This window comes from Thalassophryne amazonica, chromosome 16 (genome assembly GCF_902500255.1).
Source record: "Thalassophryne amazonica chromosome 16, fThaAma1.1, whole genome shotgun sequence".
Lineage (NCBI taxonomy): Eukaryota > Metazoa > Chordata > Actinopteri > Batrachoidiformes > Batrachoididae > Thalassophryne > Thalassophryne amazonica.
This window is the reverse complement of record NC_047118.1, coordinates 88,963,318-88,986,458: the sequence shown is the minus strand read 5'-3', so window position 1 is coordinate 88,986,458 and position 23,141 is coordinate 88,963,318. Positions and strand designations below refer to the sequence as shown.

At 42.2% G+C, this 23,141-nt stretch overlaps 1 protein-coding gene across 2 annotated transcripts in view; it reads right to left on the bottom strand.

Moving 5' to 3' along the window:
• gps1 (G protein pathway suppressor 1) overlaps nucleotides 1-23,141 on the bottom strand; it is an 85,133-nt gene that overhangs the window by 17,924 nt on the left and 44,068 nt on the right. For both annotated transcript variants that reach the window (XM_034190390.1, XM_034190391.1), the window contains exons 4-6: nucleotides 13,443-13,607; nucleotides 12,871-13,006; nucleotides 1,240-1,317 (exon numbers count right to left, since the gene is read on the bottom strand). In XM_034190390.1, coding sequence (XP_034046281.1) covers nucleotides 1,240-1,317; nucleotides 12,871-13,006; nucleotides 13,443-13,607 — 379 coding nt within the window. The remainder of the gene's footprint in view (nucleotides 1-1,239; nucleotides 1,318-12,870; nucleotides 13,007-13,442; nucleotides 13,608-23,141) is intronic.

The following is a 23,141-nucleotide window of genomic DNA, read 5'->3' as shown; positions in this document are numbered from 1 at the left end:
TTTGCCAAAATCTCGCAATACATGACCCCATCCATCCTCCCTTCAATACGGTGCAGTCGTCCTGTCCCCTTTGCAGAAGAGCACCCCCAGAGTATGATGTTTCCACCCCCATGCTTCACGGTTGGGATGGTTTTCTTGGGGTTGTTCTCATCCTCTAAACATGGTACCTGGAGTTGATTCCAAAAAGCCCTATTCTGGTCTCATCTGACCACATGACCTTCTCCCATGCCTCCTCTGGATCATCCAGAGGAGGCATTAACAGGTCTGTGAGAGCAAGAATTCTGGCTCTCACAGACCTGTTAATTTTTCTTTAAGAAGTCCTCTTATTCTGCACTCTTTAGCTGTATTAACTGCACCTGTTTGAACTTGTTACCTGTATAAAAGTCCTGGAGTGGCCTGGCCAGTCTCCAGACCTGAACTCAATAGAAAATCTTTGGAGGGAGCTGAAACTCCAAACCTGAAAGATTTGGAGAAGATCTGTATGGAGGAGTGGACCAAAATCCCTGCTGCAGTGTGTGAAAACCTGGTGAAAATCTACAGGAAGTGTTTGACCTCTATAACTGCAAACAAAGGCTACTGTACCAAATATTAACATTGATTTTCACAGGTGTTCAAATACTTATTTGCAGCAGTAACTTGCAAATAAATTATAAAAAAAAAAAAAAAAAAATCATACATTGTAATTTCCGGATTTTTTTTTTTTTTTTTTTTAGATTATGTCTCTCACAGTGGACATGCACCAAAGATGAAAATTTCAGACCCCTCCATGATTTCTAAGTGGGAGAACTTGCAAAATCACAGGGTGTTCAAATACTTATTTTCCTCACTGTGTATATATATATATATATATATATATATATATATAAAAAATCTCTGCTACTCACCCAAGACCTTTGTTCAAAAATGGCCAAACAATAGAAATTTTAGAGAACAAGCTGACATTTTCAGGATAGATGGAGAAAAATGTGTAGAATCACAAACTAATCACACACAAAAAAACAATAAATGCCAGTAATAACAAGTACACAACAACAATGCAGAAAGATCTCAAAGAGCTGATAACACAGGAAAACAGTATGACTAATACTTGAAAATACGGTAATAAAGACTTTTAATGTTAGATTCTGCACATTTTTGGACCCATCATGAAAATTTCAGCTTGTTCCACAATTTTCCATTTTTTATGTCAACACTCTGAAACTCCATAGAAATGTGCCTCAAGCTGGAGGCAGGGCTTACCTCTGCGATCTCTGGCGTGGATTCCGCCTTATTGACATAGCTCAGCACGTGAGACCAGTTCTGGAGATAAACACTAACCTGAAGGAACACAGGTGTTACTCTTGAGCCTTGATATCAACTTAAAGCTTCAATTCAGTAGTAATGAAAAGTCCAGCAGTGGTCCTTTTCCTGTTGCTGCGTTCATATCGTGTGAAACAAGCAGTCAAAAAAACAAAAAAACAAACAAAAAAAAAAAACAAACAAAACCCACTGTGACAAATATAAAAAGGATACCAATACGTAGAACCTGTTGTCCTGGGGTTTCAGAACCTCTTCAGTAGGGATGTGTACTGAAAACCAGTTCCTGTTCAGAATCAGTAAGAAATGATTCGATCCACTGACAACAGCAGCTTTTTTGCTTAACGATTCCCTTGTTGGTTCTTCAGTTCACATTAGGGCTGAGCGACCGTTGTTTTTCAGGGTGTGTTTCAGGAAAAATGATAATTTCTCTACGTTGACTACGGGTCTGATGTTTCTGAGAAGCTCCAAACACTCTCTACCGAAGTCGGAAAGACAGATTTCGGTCGGAATTAATAACTTCAAAGCGAATCGTCGTTTTAAATTAAATGACACCTCGCTCCAAATGTTGTAATACAGACAACAAACTACAACTGACCAAAACAGTTTTTTTTCCCCAAAATGAGATTATGTCTGTTCTTTATGAATTACATCCTGACGTGCAGCGCAGAATTGAGGTCTATGAAGTTACATTTGTCTCAAACTGAAAGGAAATGCTTTTGACAAAAACTCAAGATGTTATTTTTATTCATGTCCAGAGATCAAGGATCCAGTGACCAATTTCATATTTATTTACTACTTTAAGAGTCAATAAAATGCTGACATAGAAAACCTGTAGAGCCTACTTTTATAGTACACAGAAAATTCACATGAGGTATTGATATGGGAATCGTTTAGGAATCGAATTGATCATGGCATCAATACTGATAAAATCTTATCAATACCCATCCCTACTGTCCAGAGGACGTGTGGGTTGTGAACAAAGCCCTGAGGGATGTGGGGTGAACGGTGTGTAAAGTCCACCGGCAGGGATTCTGTTTAGAGCAGACTGTCATCACTGCGCGAACTGTGTGAGCACTGCGCGGAGCTCTTACAGTTAGCTTCATGGCTGCATTGTTGTTTTTATTTCCCCTGGCTGCAGAGTGAGTGAGAAAGCAGGAGACAGACAACGTGGACATCAGGCTGAGCAGCAAAGCGAATATCAGCAACTTCACTAAAACTAAAGTGTGAATCAGACAGAATGTTTGCTTCACATTGTTCCACCGCGGATAAACATCATTTGATGTTCTTCAGAGGTGATAAATAATGTCAAAAACACTGGATGGACGGAGCTACATCAGCTTGGATCTCACAAGCCAGAGAGTGTTCTCTCATTAAACGTTTCTGAGCTGGATTACTTCTCCTGTCATTTGTGTTGAGGTCAGTGAAGTAGCTTTTTGACATCCTTTGTGTTACACCAGACCGCATTCAACATTTTAGCAACAATAAGTTCCTTTGATTTTGCACAAATGACAGCACCTCAGAAAAATCTCACTTGTATGGACTTAAAATCAAAGTTGGGGCCGATGCTATTCCACAAACATCCCATCTACGAAATCTGACAAATTCATATTAAACATCAAGTGATGTAATTGACTTATTGGTCACGTTGTGCTGCTGGTAATGGTGAACTCACACACAGGCAGTCTGAATACAGCGACAGCGGTTCAACAAATGTGCATCAGTGCACTTTTAGGTTAATATTTTGCAGGGCATGGGTGCAACTCCATGCCTTGGGGGGTGCTGGGCGGCGGATTGGCCTGCCTGGGGGGGGCCCAGGCACTGCGGGGCTGCTGGTCCTGTTGGGGGGTGGTGGTGGTTTTGCCCACTCTGTCATGGGAGGGCTAGGGTCCAGTCCCTGAGCGGAGGGGGTGGGTGCCTCTTCCCGGAGCTTGGCACATGCGTGGCCTTCGGTGCCCCTGCCTCTCCCTCGGGGTTTGTGGGGCCCACCTGTCTCCAGTTCCTCGGTTTCCCCTGCCGCTCTTGGGCCTCATCTCACGCCTTCCCTTGTCGGGGGACTGCCCTGTGGGGTGGATAACCCTTCTCCAGCTGCCTGGCCCCCGTCCCCTCTGTTGGTTTGTTCTCCCCCTGGGCCTCCGGTGCTCCTCGGACTGCCTGCCCGCTTCCACGTCTCATGGTTGCCCTGGCACTTCCCTTGGGTCTGAGGGTGGGCTGTGGGGTCTGGTGGGGCCGGGGTGTGCAACTCGCTGCCTGCACTGTGCTTCTCCCTTCTGCCAGCTGCTTGGGGTTCGGCCTCACGTGTCACACCCTGCTAATGCACTTCACTACCTCAGTACTTGCACGCACATTATATTGGGTTTTAAGTAGCACATTTTAGGGTTCATATAGGTTTGCGATCAGGTGTTGGTGATGGGTTCACAAGGCAGTCTCTGGCACAGCAGTGCGTTGCAGCCTCCCACAGCAGCTACCATCTGCCACTCCTGCCCTGCCATTTTAATGCACCCACTTTATTTATACACATTTGGTAAACACATTCACCAATTTAGAGTCGGGGTCCCTAGGTGGTGGTGGGTTTGCAGGGCAGGCTGTGGTGCAGCAGGGTGGCGCGACCGCCCACGGCAGCTACCATCTGCCGTTCTTGCCCTGCTTTCAATTCAACACTTTACCCTTGCTCACTTAGGGGGTCGCACACATCAAGGTACATCAATTATAATAACAAGGGTGGGTTTGTTAGGTAGGGTAAGTGTAGCATGTGGGGTCGGCCCTGGATGGCTGGGGATGTCTGGGGCACTGAAGTGGTGGGTGGGTTATCTGTCCAGTACTGCTGTGGTCTTGGGGCCCTACTCTGGGACTTGTGGGGCCCAGGGTACCAAAGCCCTTTGGGGAGATGGGTGTGGTGGGGTGCGTGTGATGACACTGGGGGAGGGGGTTGGATGGCTGCTGGGGGGGGGGGGGGGGTTGTCCTGCTCTCACGTGGGTGGTCTAATGAGCTTGGGCTTTGGTGTTTGGGGGTGGATGAGGAGCTGGAGTTGATCTTGGGGGGGTCCTTCTGGCTGTGTTGGGAGAGTCTCGTGTGCTTCCCAGCTCGGGGGTTTTGGTCCCGCCCTTGTCTGGGGGCTGGCTCTCGCACCTTGCTGGTCCCTGACCGGGCTTGGGGTTTAGTCGTGCTGGCTCCTTGGCCCCTCGTCCCTGCTCACTCCTCCCTTGGGGGAGCGGGGGTGTGGTCCTGGCCTGGGTCGTGCGGTTCTGGGGTGCTCCCTTTTGTGGGCCTACACTGGTGCCCTGTGTGATCCCCCTTGTGTGTGGGGTTGCTTCCTGTGCCTCCATCTTCAGCTGCCCTCCTCAGTGTGAATCGAACACGGAGCCAGCAGACGGAGGTGAGTGGAATGCTTTGTGACAACTGCAACTATGCAAGACCTGGTTCACAGTACGTGTCGTGGTGGGAGGGGGGGGGGTTCTGGTGTGGATGGACCTGTATCTCCTCCCGGTGGGCAGCAGGTGGAAAAGGATGATGCTGGTCACACAGGATGTTGTGTACCCACCTCAGACAGCGGGCGCTGTAGATGGTGATCTCTGGGACATTGGTCCTGATGACTCTCCCTGCTGTTTTCACCAGCCTCTGGAGGACCTGCTGCTCAGCCTCAGTAGAGCTGGAGAACCACACTAAGAATCTGTAGGTCAGTGTGCTGCCGAGCGCACAGTGGTAGACATTTACCACGAGCAGCTGATGGAGTCGAGCATTCTTAAGCTTCCTCAAGTGGAAGAGGTGCTGTTGGTGTTCCAGGTGAGATCCTCTGATACAGTCACACTCAGGAACATGAACTGAGTGACTCTCTCCACCACCTCACTCCCAGTGGAGAGCAGAGCAGGGACGGATCGGCCTGAAATCCACCTTCATTTCCTTTGTCGTTTTGATGTTGAGGGCCAAGCTGCGGTTCTCTCACCATGACGCCAGATGCTGTACCTCACTTCTGTAAGCAGACCCCTCGTTGTTGTTGATCAGCCTATTTCAAGGGCTGCTTGTAACGTGACTGACATTCGCAGCCTTCCTTCACAGCCCAAAAAGTCCCATAAATCACTCCACAATAAAGGACAATTTTAGGCTCCGTATGTACAACTGTTAATAAGTAATCGTTATAAGCATAAATAAATACTGAAAAATGATGACTAAACTACTGGTTACATCAGTCGCCAGGGGATAGGGGCGGGGGAAGCTAAAGACGCCACAGCAACACACACAGTCCTGTGAAGGGCGCAGACTCCCGAGTTGGGACCAATGTGAGAGAAAGTTCAGTGGTAAAACTCTGTTGGAACAAATAACTGATTCGACATAAGTTCATCCGTAGGCGATGATCTAGCACACGTGAAAACGTGATATAAATATTAGACTATCCTGGTGGCACAAAAACCAGCTCCATTTTTAAATTTGGCCTATCATGGCCAGCGTGTCGCAACATGAGGTCCAACCCAAAACCCACTGAGACAGCTGACTGGCTAACAGAAACCAAACCTTCAAATGGTGACACACACACCAAATTCAGCACAAACACTACTTAAACATCACTCCTGAAAAACCAGACAGGCCACTTGAATTTTGACTTGAGCTAAGAGGATTAATAAATGGAATATAACATACGTTACCCTGTGACATGATAATTTAGCATGACACGGTGCAGACGAGTCCGTTTTGGGTTTGCTGGTCCCAGACTATGGAACAAGTTACCTCCTGATTTACACACGACACTATTTCTGACAGACGTACAGTAGTGTTCAGAATAATAGTAGTGCTATGTGACTAAAAAGATTAATCCAGGTTTTGAGTATATTTCTTATTGTTACATGGGAAACAAGGTACCAGTAGATTCAGTACATTCTCACAAATCCAACAAGACCAAGCATTCATGATATGCACACTCTTAAGGCTATGAAATTGGGCTATTAGTAAAAAAAAAAGTAGAAAAGGGGGTGTTCACAATAATAGTAGCATCTGCTGTTGACGCCATTAGTTACCCCCTGGCAGATCCCGAGCAGCCGGGAAAGCAGGCTGACTGGGTGACTGTGAGGAGGAAGCGTAGTTCTAAACAGAAGCCCCGTGTACACCGCCAACCCGTTCACATCTCTAACCGTTTTTCCCCACTCGACGACACACCCGCCGAGGATCAAACTCTGGTTATTGGCGACTCTGTTTTGAGAAATGTGAAGTTAGCGACACCAGCAACCATAGCCAATTGTCTTCCGGGGGCCAGAGCAGGCGACATTGAAGGAAATTTGAAACTGCTGGCTAAGGCTAAGCGTAAATTTGGTAAGATTGTAATTCACGTCGGCAGTAATGACACCCGGTTACGCCAATCGGAGGTCACTAAAATTAACATTAAATCGGTGTGCAACTTTGCAAAAACAATGTCGGACTCTGTAGTTTTCTCTGGGCCCCTCCCCAATCGGACCGGGAGTGACATGTTTAGCCGCATGTTCTCCTTGAATTGCTGGCTGTCTGAGTGGTGTCCAAAAAATGAGGTGGGCTTCATAGATAATTGGCAAAGCTTCTGGGGAAAACCTGGTCTTGTTAGGAGAGACGGCATCCATCCCACTTTGGATGGAGCAGCTCTCATTTCTAGAAATCTGGCCAATTTTCTTAAATCCTCCAAACCGTGACTATCCAGGGTTGGGACCAGGAAGCAGAGTTGTAGTCTTACACACCTCTCTGCAGCTTCTCTCCCCCTGCCATCCCCTCATTACCCCATCCCCGTAGAGACGGTGCCTGCTCCCAGACTACCAATAACCAGCAAAAATCTATTTAAGCATAAAAATTCAAAAAGAAAAAATAATATAGCACCTTCAACTGCACCACAGACTAAAACAGTTAAATGTGGTCTATTAAACATTAGGTCTCTCTCTTCTAAGTCCCTGTTGGTAAATGATATAATAATTGATCAACATATTGATTTATTCTGCCTTACAGAAACCTGGTTACAGCAGGATGAATATGTTAGTTTAAATGAGTCAACACCCCCGAGTCACACTAACTGTCAGAATGCTCGTAGCACGGGCCGGGGCGGAGGATTAGCAGCAATCTTCCATTCCAGCTTATTAATTAATCAAAAACCCAGACAGAGCTTTAATTCATTTGAAAGCTTGACTCTTAGTCTTGTCCATCCAAATTGGAAGTCCCAAAAACCAGTTTTATTTGTTATTATCTATCATCCACCTGGTCGTTACTGTGAGTTTCTCTGTGAATTTTCAGACCTTTTGTCTGACTTAGTGCTTAGCTCAGATAAGATAATTATAGTGGGCGATTTTAACATCCACACAGATGCTGAGAATGACAGCCTCAACACTGCATTTAATCTATTATTAGACTCTATTGGCTTTGCTCAAAAAATAAATGAGTCCACCCACCACTTTAATCATATCTTAGATCTTGTTCTGACTTATGGTATGGAAATAGAAGACTTAACAGTATTCCCTGAAAACTCCCTTCTGTCTGATCATTTCTTAATAACATTTACATTTACTCTGATGGACTACCCAGCAGTGGGGAATAAGTTTCATTACACTAGAAGTCTTTCAGAAAGCGCTGTAACTAGGTTTAAGGATATGATTCCTTCTTTATGTTCTCTAATGCCATATACCAACACAGTGCAGAGTAGCTACCTAAACTCTGTAAGTGAGATAGAGTATCTCGTCAATAGTTTTACATCCTCATTGAAGACAACTTTGGATGCTGTAGCTCCTCTGAAAAAGAGAGCTTTAAATCAGAAGTGTCTGACTCCGTGGTATAACTCGCAAACTCGTAGCTTAAAGCAGATAACCCGTAAGTTGGAGAGGAAATGGCGTCTCACTAATTTAGAAGATCTTCACTTAGCCTGGAAAAAGAGTCTGTTTCTCTATAAAAAAGCCCTCCGTAAAGCTAGGACATCTTTCTACTCATCACTAATTGAAGAAAATAAGAACAACCCCAGGTTTCTAACAAAATTTTAACTATTAGAGAAAAAATTACTCATAACCATCCCAAAGACGTATCGTTATCTTTGGCTGCTTTCAGTGATGCCGGTATTTGGTTAGACTCTTTCTCTCCGATTGTTCTGTCTGAGTTATTTTCATTAGTTACTTCATCCAAACCATCAACATGTTTATTAGACCCCATTCCTACCAGGCTGCTCAAGGAAGCCCTACCATTATTTAATGCTTCAATCTTAAATATGATCAATCTTTCTTTGTTAGTTGGCTATGTACCACAGGCTTTTAAGGTGGCAGTAATTAAACCATTACTTAAAAAGCCATCACTTGACCCAGCTATCTTAGCTAATTATAGGCCAATCTCCAACCTTCCTTTTCTCTCAAAAATTCTTGAAAGGGTAGTTGTAAAACAGCTAACTGATCATCTGCAGAGGAATGGTCTATTTGAAGAGTTTCAGTCAGGTTTTAGAATTCATCATAGTACAGAAACAGCATTAGTGAAGGTTACAAATGATCTTCTTATGGCCTCGGACAGTGGACTCATCTCTGTGCTTGTTCTGTTGGACCTCAGTGCTGCTTTTGATACTGTTGACCATAAAATTTTATTACAGAGATTAGAGCATGCCATAGGTATTAAAGGCACTGCGCTGCGGTGGTTTGAATCATATTTGTCTAATAGATTACAATTTGTTCATGTAAATGGGGAATCTTCTTCACAGACTAAAGTTAATTATGGAGTTCCACAAGGTTCTGTGCTAGGACCAATTTTATTCACTTTATACATGCTTCCCTTAGGCAGTATTATTAGACGGTATTGCTTAAATTTTCATTGTTACGCAGATGATACCCAGCTTTATCTATCCATGAAGCCAGAGGACACACACCAATTAGCTAAACTGCAGGATTGTCTTACAGACATAAAGACATGGATGACCTCTAATTTCCTGCTTTTAAACTCAGATAAAACTGAAGTTATTGTACTTGGCCCCACAAATCTTAGAAACATGGTGTCTAACCAGATCCTTACTCTGGATGGCATTACCCCGACCTCTAGTAATACTGTGAGAAATCTTGGAGTCATTTTTGATCAGGATATGTCATTCAAAGCGCATATTAAACAAATATGTAGGACTGCTTTTTTGCATTTACGCAATATCTCTAAAATCAGAAAGGTCTTGTCTCAGAGTGATGCTGAAAAACTAATTCATGCATTTATTTCCTCTAGGCTGGACTATTGTAATTCATTATTATCAGGTTGTCCTAAAAGTTCCCTAAAAAGCCTTCAGTTAATTCAAAATGCTGCAGCTAGAGTACTGACGGGGACTAGAAGGAGAGAGCATATCTCACCCATATTGGCCTCTCTTCATTGGCTTCCTGTTAATTCTAGAATAGAATTTAAAATTCTTCTTCTTACTTATAAGGTTTTGAATAATCAGGTCCCATCTTATCTTAGGGACCTCGTAGTACCATATCACCCCAATAGAGCGCTTCGCTCTCAGACTGCAGGCTTACTTGTAGTTCCTAGGGTTTGTAAGAGTAGAATGGGAGGCAGAGCCTTCAGCTTTCAGGCTCCTCTCCTGTGGAACCAGCTCCCAATTCAGATCAGGGAGACAGACATCCTCTCTACTTTTAAGATTAGGCTTAAAACTTTCCTTTTTGCTAAAGCTTATAGTTCGGGCTGGATCAGGTGACCCTGAACCATCCCTTAGTTATGCTGCTATAGACGTAGACTGCTGGGGGGTTCCCATGATGCACTGTTTCTTTCTCTTTTTGCTCTGTATGCACCACTCTGCATTTAATCATTAGTGATTGATCTCTGCTCCCCTCCACAGCATGTCTTTTTCCTGGTTCTCTCCCTCAGCCCCAACCAGTCCCAGCAGAAGACTGCCCCTCCCTGAGCCTGGTTCTGCTGGAGGTTTCTTCCTGTTAAAAGGGAGTTTTTCCTTCCCACTGTAGCCAAGTGCTTGCTCACAGGGGGTCGTTTTGACCGTTGGGGTTTTACATAATTATTGTATGGCCTTGCCTTACAATATAAAGCGCCTTGGGGCAACTGTTTGTTGTGATTTGGCGCTATATAAAAAATTGATTGATTGATTGAATTGATTGACGCTACAATCTCAAAACTATTATGTTCAAACTGCTTTTTTAGCAATCCTGTGAATCACTAAACTAGTATTTAGTTGTATAACCACAGTTTTTCATGATTTCTTCACATCTGCGAGGCATGGAGTCAACCAACTTGTGGCACCTTTCAACTGTTATTCCACCCCAATATTCTTTAACAACATTCCACAATTCATTACCATTTCTTGGTTTTGCTTCAGAGACAGCTTTTTGATGTCACCCCATAAGTTCTCAATTGGATTTAGGTCCAGGGATTGGGCAAGCCACTCCAAAACATTAATTTTGTTGGTTTGGAACCAAGATTTTGCTGGTTTACTAGTGTGCTTGGGGTCATTGTCTTGTTGAAACACCCATTTCAAGGGCATGTCCTCTTCAGCATAAGGCAACATGACCTCTTCAAGTATTTTGACATATCCAAACTGATCCATGATACCTGGTATGTGATATATAGGCCCAACACCATAGTAGGAGAAACATGCCCATATCATGATGCTCGCACCACCATGCTTCACTGTCTTCACTGTGAACTGTGGCTTGAATTCAGAGTTTGGGGGTCGTCTCACAAACTGTCTGCGGCCCTTGGACCCAAAAAGAACAATTTTACTCTCATCAGTCCACAAAATATTCCTCCATTTCTCTTTAGGCCAGTTGATGTGTTCTTTGGCAAATTGTAACCTCTTCTGCACATGTCTTTTATTTAACAGAGGGACTTTGTGGGGGATTCTTGCAAATAAATTAGCTTCACACAGGCGTCTTCTAACTGTCACAGCACTTACAGGTAACTCCAGACTGTCTTTGATCATCCTGGAGCTGATCAATGGGTGAGCCTTTGCCATTCTGGTTATTTTTCTATCCATTTTGATGGTTGTTTTCCGTTTTCTTCCACGCGTCTTTTTTTTTTTGTCCATTTTAAAGCACTGGAGATCATTGTAGATGAACAGCCTATAATTTTTTGCACCTGCGTATAAGTTTTCCCCTCTCCAATCAACTTTTTAATCAAACTACGCTGTTCTTCTGAACAATGTCTTGAACGTCCCATTTTCCTCAGGCTTTCAAAGAGAAAAGCATGTTCAACAGGTGCTGGCTTCATCCTTAAATAGGGGACACCTGATTCACACCTGTTTGTTCCACAAAAATGACGAACTCATTGACTGAATGCTACACTACTATTATTGTGAACACCCCCTTTTCTACTTTAATAGGTCTTTAATCCCCTATTGCTCCCGGTGTGTAGTGAGCGCCTTGTATGGTAGCACCCTGACATCGGGGTGAATGTGAGGCATAATTGTAAAGCGCTTTGAGCATCTGATGCAGATGGAAACGCGCTATATAAATGCAGTTCATTTACTTTTTTCTTGGTTCCCAACCAACAAAATTAATGCCTCACAGATGTGAAGAAATCATGAAAAACTGTGGTTATACAACTAAATACTAGTTTAGTGATTCACAGTATTGCAAAATCAAAGCAGTTTGAACATAATAGTTTTGAGTTTGTAGCGTCAACAGCAGATGCTACTATTATTCTGAACACCCCCTTTTCTACTTTTTTTACTAATAGCCCAATTTCATAGCCTTAAGAGTGTACATATCATGAATGCTTGGTCTTGTTGGATTTGTGAGAATCTACTGGTACCTTGTTTCACATGTAACAATAAGAAATATACTCAAAACCTGGATTAATCTTTTTATTCACATAGCACTATTATTCTGAACACTACTGTATTTATTTAAACTGCCTTTTAATACCTAGTAATGCTGTCACATGTGTGTTTTTGTGTCGTTCTCATTTTATTTTTGTGAATTCTTCTCCCTTGATTTTAATGTAAAATACTTTGGACACCGTCTGGCTGCTGTAAAGGTCGATATAAATAAATGTTGATTGATTGACTGATTTTAAAACTCTAATAATGTTCATCTCTTTTTTAAAAAACTGGAGCATCTTTAACTTCTGACCCCTGTACAAACTCAAATTCACCTTCATCACCATTCTTGTTGTTTTTAGCCCATAACATTCAGTCACAGATTGTATTCCAAATGATTCCGTTTTGGACTCAGACACAGTGTGGTATAGTCTTCAATATGATTGGAGCATTTTTAAATTCTGACCCCTGTGTAATTCTTCACTGAACTCTGCCTGGACTCCCGACGTACGTATTTTAATTATCTCATGCTACAACGTGGACATCTGTGGCTTATAGACAAGCGCAGCTTATTTATGTACAATTTCTTATTTCTTTTTAAAGTTGGTGGGTGAGACTAATATTCGGGTGCACTCTATAGTGGGAAATTACGGTACCTGCTCCACTATATAAGCACTCCACAATGAGCTACTGAGGTTTTGGGAGAGCAGAGAGAGATGGAAAATGCACAGCTTCGGGCTCCCTGAGGACCAGGACGAGGAACCACGACACTAGTGGTTCCTCATGTAGGATATGAATGCAGCACCAGAGATTGTGGGTGCAGTGTGTGACGGCCGTGCTCATGCTGCTGTACCTTGATGACATTAAGACACATGTTGATAACATGCTTAGCACTGGTGCAGTAGTCTCTGGCTCGGGAGTAGCACTTCAGGGCGTTGCTGAGGTCACCACAGTCCAGATAATGGTCGCCCAAGTCATCATGGCCTCTCCTGGCAAAAGACAAAAAGTTGGAGAATACAGGAGACATGAGCTGAATCAATCAAACAATCACCGTTTGCCGCTCGGCAAATCTGACTCAGGTCCTACTTGCAGCACATTTCCTGCTATTATCAGTGTGTCTGGATATATTACAAGCAGAAGATAAAGGACTCTGGACCTGTAGCATCCACAAAAAGTACAAAGATGTCAGACAAAGAATCAAACCCAGGTCTACATATTGACAGCCTGGCTCCTTATCCCACAAACCTCCCTGCTCCACATGGTGACTAAAGTAACTACAGGTAATTATTCATTAGGGAATCAAACATTTCTCAAACAAAATACAGGAAGTCACAGCTTTAAAAAAAAAAAAAAAAAACTAAATTCAGGACAATCAAAGGTTAAATAAAGTCCAAACTAGTCCGGCAGCCATCACAGCCAGAGTACCTGATACTCTCTTTGATGGAGTTCCCCTTGTAGTTCTTCAGATCTGTGTCCAGCTTCTCCAGTTTGAGTAACGCCTTCTTCCTGGTGGATTCAGCCCAGGCCGAGTCCAGGGGAGGAGGAACAACGCCACCTTCAGGCACTGTGTCTGGTACCCCCTGCACTTCCCTTTGGAGAGTGAAGAGATGATCTGAGCCTCAGAGAGCCAATCAGACACTTTAACACCGCGAGACAGAGTGTAAATATAGATTAGATTTAAAAACACCTTTATTCACAACAGGTAAAGTACATCATTTACATTGGTGACATGGGCTTCTGAGTTTTTTTTTTTTTTTTTCCGTCCCCCCCCCAGGCATCAGAAATGAAGCACCAAGCTCCCAGTCCGTACAGATGAAAGAACATCATTCCTACACCACATTGTCCGAAAGGTGTCCATGTTATCAGTCAGAGCATAAAACTGGAATTCCACCCTAATCCGGGCCGCCAAGAGTCCCTTCAGCATAAACTCAGGGTCCACCGACCCCAGAGCCAAAACACAGTTTTTCCGAGTTTTCCAGATGGCCAGCTTGGCAAGTCCACAAAGCAGGTTAATCAACACATGCAAATCCCTGAAGTGTGCGCGATATTTCGGACAAAAAATAAACAATTCCATAGTGAACGGCAACCCCAACCCGCGAAACCACCTCCCCAGCAACCCAAACAGCCCTCCCAAGCGATGACACTGTGCAAAAACATGGTAAATAGTTTCCCTGAGCGGACAGAATGGACAAGCCCCATCCACCCCTGGATCCAGGTGTGCCAGATACCCGTTCGTAGCCAAAAGCCCATGCACAATCCTCCACTGAAGATCCCCTGTACGTTTGTCGACCGGAGGTTTGTACAGGCTACGCCAGCACCCCACAGGAGACACGGCGGCACCAAAAAACCCTGACCACCTCGACGCCGCCAACCCTGCCAACGAGCGTAAGTGTGACACCTTAACGCAGGCAAAGTAGAGTGCCTTTTTGCCAATACCCTCAAACTCTCCCAAAACAGGTAACCTGAAAGATAGGAGAGCCCCCTGCTCCTCCTGCCACCCCCCCCACCGAGGGCGAGACAGTTAGAGAGGGGAACACGTATTCACAGTCATCATCCCACTGGTCAGACAGAATACGAGTCTCAGCAAACGCTCTGTGGGGAGTGTAAATATAAACCAACACACAGTAACTTTAATCTGAGCCTCAGAGAGCCAATCAGACACTTTAACACCGTGAGACAGAGTGTAAATATAAACCAACACATAGTAACTTTAATCTGAGCCTCAGAGAGCCAATCAGACACTTTAACACCGCGAGACAGAGTGTAAATATAAACCAACACACAGTAACTTTAATCTGAGCCACAGGGAGCCAATCAGACACTTTAACACCGTGAGACAGAGTGTAAATATAAACCAACACATAGTAACTTTAATCTGAGCCTCAGAGAGCCAATCAGACACTTTAACACCGCGAGACAGAGTGTAAATATAAACCAACACACAGTAACTTTAATCTGAGCCACAGGGAGCCAATCAGACACTTTAACACCTCAAGACAGAGTGTAAATATAAATTCTTCATTCATTAAACATTGTTCTATTTGGACGGCATTTCGTTATTCACGTCGGATGAATTCACTGTGCAGCACTTTTAAGTTTGATTTTTTATTTTTGTCAATGATGGAATCACAAAGCATCTCTCTGTACAGATTTAAAATCATTTGTCAGAGTTGTTGTTCAGTTAACAGTACATCTGTGCAATCTTAAACCAATTCATAGAAAACGTCAACCTGTCATTCAGTTCAGGAGGAGAAACCTCAGCGTGGCTTAGATTGATTACAAAAAGGCATCTGACAGCGTGTCACACTCCTGGATCATGAGGTGCTTAGAACTCTACAACATCAGTGAAGAAATAAGATCTCTCCTGAGCACAGATGAACAAGTGGAACACCACCATCACCCTCAACCACACAGAGGGACAAATAATAATCCCAGACATGAGTTCAGAGAGGGATATTCCAGAGAGACAGACTCTCACCACTTTTATTCTGCTTAATCACAGACCTGCTCAGCAAGATCCTGAAGGAGCATGACATCGGGTATGACTTAAGTAGAGGCAGAGGAAGGAAAAAATAAATAAATAAATAAAAAACTCGTGAACCATCTGCTGTTCATGGATGATCTGAAAATCTATGCCAACACAAAAAAGGGACTCAGTCAGCTCGTGAAAACTGTCCATAAGTTCTCCAAAGACACTGGTATGGAATTTGGACTGGATAAATAGTCAAAATGCACAATCAAAAAAGGTAAAAAGACAAAAACAGAAAACATACAGTTGGATGAAGGGAGCTACATTGAAGATAAATGCAGTGGATCAATGCAGTTATTTTTATATAACTCCAAATCAGAAAAGTTTGGATGATATGAAATATGTGGTGGTGGTGGGGTGTGTGTGTGTGTGTGAGAGAGAGAGACACTTTCTTTGACTTCTATTTACTGCAGACTGTATGAAACCAATATATTTCATGTTTTGTGAGGTCATATTTATTTTTTGTTAATATATATCCATTCTTACATTTCAGGCCTGCAGCACTTTCCAAGAAAAAAAAAAAAGGTTGGATCAGGGCAGTTTATTCTATATGTAAGAATTAATCATTTTTACAGCCAGTTTTCTTGAGAAATGTCAGAGTATGAAAACATGAACATTTCCCAGTCACTGATTATTTCTTAGACTTCATTTCCATCAATCATTCAGAAATACAAACAGTGTGGTACTTTAAGGTAAATCTGTGTCAGGTAGGCAGTTCTCAAAAACTAAATGTCCATGCTGGAATAAGACAAGTGAGGGAAGCCACCAAGACAACTCTGGAAGAACTTTTGGCTTCTGTGGGTGTGAGTGGAGAAACTGGGAATAGAGCAACACTTTTATATTTATCTTCATTTTACACATAGTCCTGACTTTTTCTAATTTGTGGTTGTTTCTGTCGCATTTCTGAAATTACAGAACTGCTATAAAGAAAAGTGTGAACATTTTATTGTTTTTTAAAACTTTGTAGAACTGATGTAAACACCAAACTCCCATAAAGAAGGAAAAAATACCTGGACATGTGCAGGAAAACTTTGATATAAACTGAACAGAATAAATCTGGCTGATTTGATTCCCCATGTTTTTTTTTAAATATGAATAAAATAAGAGGTAACTTACTTTGAAATAAATAAAACATACAGCTGCAGCCTAATAACATTAGTTGCTTGTATTTTTTATTCTGACTGGAATTTATTTTAGTGTGATGATGGAACTCATTTGTTTTTCTTTTCTCCTCAGTCACATTTTGTGCTTATTGTATCTGTTTCATTGATGCAGCAGTTAATGACATTTACATTCAGTTAAAGGGTAAAAATGTGTTCTCAGTGAAGGAGCACCAAAGTTAATGTTTCAGACTGATTGACAGTCGTTTCTACTGACCACAAGGTGGCAATATGCACCTGTTAATATTAAGAAAGAAACTGCAGTTCTGTGAAAAGAGAAGAAAAAAAAAAAAGAAGAGCGAGTACGTCCTGTAATGAGGTTGTAATCTTTGTCCTTTGTTCAAAGTAAAGAAAGCAACAAATAGGAGAAACGTGATGCCTGGTCATCTTTTTGAGAAGGTACAGCTAACTTCCCACAGTGCTTAATATAAAACTACATTAACTCACGCTACTTTAAAAAAATAAAAGCTTATTAAAGTTCAGAGTTCTCACCTGCTTAATGTGAGAACCTGCGCACTCAGACGCTGCTCCCTTCAGCCCCTCCCCCGTCTGTCAGCTGACTGACCAGCTCTGCGCACACACACGCACACAAGCACCATTCGATAAGCTCCACATTCTAGACGGCTTCCAGCAAGCCGTACTAACACAGGAGGTGATGGTCTAGTGTTGAAGCACTGGGCTTGAGACCAGATGATCCTTGGTTCAAATCCCAGCCTGACGGGAAAATCACTAAGGGCCTTTGGGCAAGGTATGGCATCACCGTGACATCGGGGTGAATGTGAGGCATTATTGTAAAGCGCTTTGAGCTTCTAATGCAGATGGAAAAGCGCTATATAAATTAGGCATGGGCCGGCATGAGATTTAGACGGTATGATAACGGTGGGAAAAAAAATATTACGGTCTCACTGTATTATATATAGCTTTAAAATATATAATATGCTTTTATGCTTCATATGCTTTTTTTAAGCATATGAAGCGCGCGGGATTCAGGCGCACTAATTGACGTGATGTCTATCGCTACGAGCACTAATACCAGTGATAAACTTTAGAGAAAATACCAAAATAATTGTCACTCTTTTAGACATTATCTGCCCTGTGGGAAACATAACTTACTTGCTTTGGGAGAAACGTGGCTGGAATAACGTCCAGAACTCCGGATGCTCAATATTGGCCCAGCTTCACCAACAAAGTGCTTGGAATCGATGTACGTATTTGTCCTTCTTGACATGTTTGTGGGAGAAATTTTGTCGACCACAAGCACAACTCGAGTCCACCGCTTGTACTTCTCAGTGGTTTCAAAGATGGGATAAAGTTTATTCCTTCCGGATATCTTGAATCACTCCGAGTCCGACACAGGCCATAGCTACGGTGCTTTGTTGCCACCATTTTTGGTCTGAAGGGCTATTCCGTGGAAAATAAAATGAAAAAGCCGACTTGGTCCTTTTAGACGGAGAGAAAAGTGCAGTGCAGGCTTCACCTCCTTCAGCCATGATGCAGAGCTAGCTAACGTTAGCTGCCTGTTTGTAAACAGAGACAGAGGTGCGCACCAGGGGGAAAGGCGGCCGCCTCCACTCGGCCTGTCAAGAAATCTCATAACCTGCTCATACCGTAGGGATGATATAACAGAAACTTTTAGTGGTTTTGATACTGTGGCTTTTTCATACCGCGGTATACTGTGAAACCAGTTATTAGCCAGTGTCTAATATAAATGCAGCCCATTTACCATTTTTCTGCCATATTTTTCAAAAATTGACTGAAGGCTGGTCTAAAACTCTGTTGTAATCTCTGAATGGCTCAGCTATTTAAGGCGCAAGTTTGAAAGAAAAAAAATCGTCCGACTTGTGAACACTTTTAATCACAGACTGACAATATTTTTAACAAGACATCGGTCTAGCAGGGGAAAATATTTACTAGACAGGCCAAAAATTACTTGTCTGTGACCTCGAACCAGTGGATTTCTCTACCCCTGAAGCATTTCAAAAACCATAGCTAAAGCTTGTAGAATATTTTGAAAAACATGGTAAAATATCAATAACTTAATTTATAGTTAAAAAGTCACTTACATTCTTGTGTAAATTCCAGTAAATCCACGTAATCACTCAATCCTGTTTGAACGGCACAATATTTATTTTCCATGGAGAGAAAAAACAAAATCTTACCATATTTCCTGAGGGCACAAAATGCATTTCGCTTTTCCAGTTTCTTTTATCTTTCGGATGTGTTCATGAAGACGACTAAATTCAAGCCAGCGCCAATTCCATGGATTCTGGAGTCCTTATCAAACTTTTTCAAACCATCTTTCTCACACTGTGACATCTTTCTGTGTCACACAAGATGGTCTGTGACACAGACCATCTTGTGTGACACAGACATGCCGCAAAATTCTTTTATTAAAAACTTGACAGCTCTAAAAGTATGTGATGTCCACATGCTACTTTTAGCTTAAGAACAGCACCTTGTAGCAGCCAAGCACTCAGCATCGCCGTAGCAACCAACAAGTCACGCTTTACGACAATTGTCATAACAGACACTGAGTGAGGCATTTTCCTCCGCAGAGTTCTGCAGACACTGTTCTGTATACAGATCAGTGTCTGCGGATATATAAAACTTGCACAATGTCGTAAAAAAAAAAAAAATGCTTTGAAATAGCCATTTTAAAGACTCTGTGATGACCACAATTAGAGAGTACAACACTAACACCCCCCCACCCCATGCCCATTATTTTTGTGTATGCCAGCATATGACTCATGCATCAGACATACATGGGACATAAACTGTAGGAGAGTTATGCGACTGTTGACACACATTTCTTGTAATTTACTCATACGTAAGTTGAAATACGCCCATTAATGCTGTCCATTAATTGGCTGAAAGCTGCAGTCCTCATGTGAACAGACTGTATCAAATATTAAAACCATTCACACACGGAGCAAATATCTTAATCTGACCTGTTCGTTTCAGTCGGATTCATCATCACAGCCTGATGAAAACTTATCCACATAAAGCCTCCTGATTTTGGAAAATGACATCTGAAAATACTTTAGTTCCTTGTCGTGGCTGAAGAAAAGTAGCGTTACAAATCAGCAGTATTACTTTGTCACTGTATATAGGCCTCCTGGTCCATATTCTTTTTTTTTTTTTTCTTTTTTTTTATATAGCGCCAAATCACAACAAACAGTTGCCCCAAGGTGCTTTATATTGTAAGGCAAGGCCATACAATAATTATGTAAAACCCCAACGGTCAAAACGACCCCCTGTGAGCAAGCACTTGGCTACAGTGGGAAGGAAAAACTCCCTTTTAACAGGAAGAAACCTCCAGCAGAACCAGGCTCAGGGAGGGGCAGTCTTCTGCTGGGACTGGTTGGGGCTGAGGGAGAGAACCAGGAAAAAGACATGCTGTGGAGGGGAGCAGAGATCGATCACTAATGATTAAATGCAGAGTGGTGCATACAGAGCAAAAAGAGAAAGAAACAGTGCATCATGGGAACCCCCCAGCAGTCTACGTCTATAGCAGCATAACTAAGGGATGGTTCAGGGTCACCTGATCCAGCCCTAACTATAAGCTTTAGCAAAAAGGAAAGTTTTAAGCCTAATCTTAAAAGTAGAGAGGGTGTCTGTCTCCCTGATCTGAATTGGGAGCTGGTTCCACAGGAGAGGAGCCTGAAAGCTGAAAGCTGCCTCCCATTCTACTCTTACAAACCCTAGGAACTACAAGTAAGCCTGCAGTCTGAGAGCGAAGCGCTCTATTGGGGTGATATGGTACTACGAGGTCCCTAAGATAAGATGGGACCTGATTATTCAAAACCTTATAAGTAAGAAGAAGAATTTTAAATTCTATTCTAGAATTAACAGGAAGCCAATGAAGAGAGGCCAATATGGGTGAAATATGCTCTCTCCTTCTAGTCCCCGTTAGTACTCTAGCTGCAGCATTTTGAATTAACTGAAGGCTTTTTAGGGAACTTTTAGGACAACCTGATAATAATGAATTACAATAGTCCAGCCTAGAGGAAATAAATGCATGAATTAGTTTTTCAGCATCACTCTGAGACAAGACCTTTCTGATTTTAGAGATATTGCGTAAATGCAAAAAAGCAGTCCTACATATTTGTTTAATATGCGCTTTGAATGACATATCCTGATCAAAAATGACTCCAAGATTTCTCACAGTATTACTAGAGGTCAGGGTAATGCCATCCAGAGTAAGGATCTGGTTAGACACCATGTTTCTAAGATTTGTGGGGCCAAGTACAATAACTTCAGTTTTATCTGAGTTTAAAAGCAGGAAATTAGAGGTCATCCATGTCTTTATGTCTGTAAGACAATCCTGCAGTTTAGCTAATTGGTGTGTGTCCTCTGGCTTCATGGATAGATAAAGCTGGGTATCATCTGCGTAACAATGAAAATTTAAGCAATACCGTCTAATAATACTGCCTAAGGGAAGCATGTATAAAGTGAATAAAATTGGTCCTAGCACAGAACCTTGTGGAACTCCATAATTAACTTTAGTCTGTGAAGAAGATTCCCCATTTACATGAACAAATTGTAATCTATTAGACAAATATGATTCAAACCACCGCAGCGCAGTGCCTTTAATACCTATGACATGCTCTAATCTCTGTAATAAAATTTTATGGTCAACAGTATCAAAAGCAGCACTGAGGTCTAACAGAACAAGCACAGAGATGAGTCCACTGTCCGAGGCCATAAGAAGATCATTTGTAACCTTCACTAATGCTGTTTCTGTACTATGATGAATTCTAAAACCTGACTGAAACTCTTCAAATAGACCATTCCTCTGCAGATGATCAGTTAGCTGTTTTACAACTACCCTTTCAAGAATTTTTGAGAGAAAAGGAAGGTTGGAGATTGGCCTATAATTAGCTAAGATAGCTGGGTCAAGTGATGGCTTTTTAAGTAATGGTTTAATTACTGCCACCTTAAAAGCCTGTGGTACATAGCCAACTAACAAAGATAGATTGATCATATTTAAGATCGAAGCATTAAATAATGGTAGGGCTTCCTTGAGCAGCCTGGTAGGAATGGGGTCTAATAAGCATGTTGATGGTTTGGATGAAGTAACTAATGAAAATAACTCAGACAGAACAATCGGAGAGAAAGAGTCTAACCAAATACCGGCATCACTGAAAGCAGCCAAAGATAACGATACGTCTTTGGGATGGTTATGAGTAATTTTTTCTCTAATAGTTAAAATTTTGTTAGCAAAGAAAGTCATGAAGTCATTACTAGTTAAAGTTAATGGAATACTGAGCTCAATAGAGCTCTGACTCTTTGTCAGCCTGGCTACAGTGCTGAAAAGAAACCTGGGATTGTTCTTATTTTCTTCAATTAGTGATGAGTAGAAAGATGTCATAGCTTTACGGAGGGCTTTTTTATAGAGCAACAGACTCTTTTTCCAGGCTAAGTGAAGATCTTCTAAATTAGTGAGACGCCATTTCCTCTCCAACTTACGGGTTATCTGCTTTAAGCTACGAGTTTGTGAGTTATACCACGGAGTCAGGCACTTCTGATTTAAAGCTCTCTTTTTTAGAGGAGCTACAGCATCCAAAGTTGTCTTCAATGAGGATGTAAAACTATTGATGAGATACTCTATCTCACTTACAGAGTTTAGGTAGCTACTCTGCACTGTGTTGGTATATGGCAGAGAACATAAAGAAGGAATCATATCCTTAAACATAGTTACAGCGCTTTCTGAAAGACTTCTAGTGTAATGAAACTTATTCCCCACTGCTGGGTAGTCCATCAGACTAAATGTAAATGTTATTAAGAAATGATCAGACAGAAGGGAGTTTTCAGGGAATACTGTTAAGTCTTCTATTTCCATACCATAAGTCAGAACAAGATCTAAGATATGATTAAAGTGGTGGGTGGACTCATTTACTTTTTGAGCAAAGCCAATAGAGTCTAATAATAGATTAAATGCAGTGTTGAGGCTGTCATTCTCAGCATCTGTGTGGATGTTAAAATCGCCCACTATAATTGTCTTATCTGAGCTAAGCACCAAGTCAGACAAAAGGTCTGAAAATTCATAGAGAAACTCACAGTAACGACCAGGTGGACGATAGATAATAACAAATAAAACTGGTTTTTGGGACTTCCAATTTGGATGGACAAGACTAAGAGTCAAGCTTTCAAATGAATTAAAGCTCTGTCTGGGTTTTTGATTAATTAATAAGCTGGAATGGAAGATTGCTGCTAATCCTCCGCCCCGGCCCGTGCTACGAGCATTCTGACAGTGTGACTCGGGGGTGTTGACTCATTTAAACTAACATATTCATCCTGCTGTAGCCATGTTTCTGTAAGGCAGAATAAATCAATATGTTGATCAATTATTATATCATTTACCAACAGGGACTTAGAAGAGAGAGACCTAATGTTTAATAGACCACATTTAACTGTTTTAGTCTGTGGTGCAGT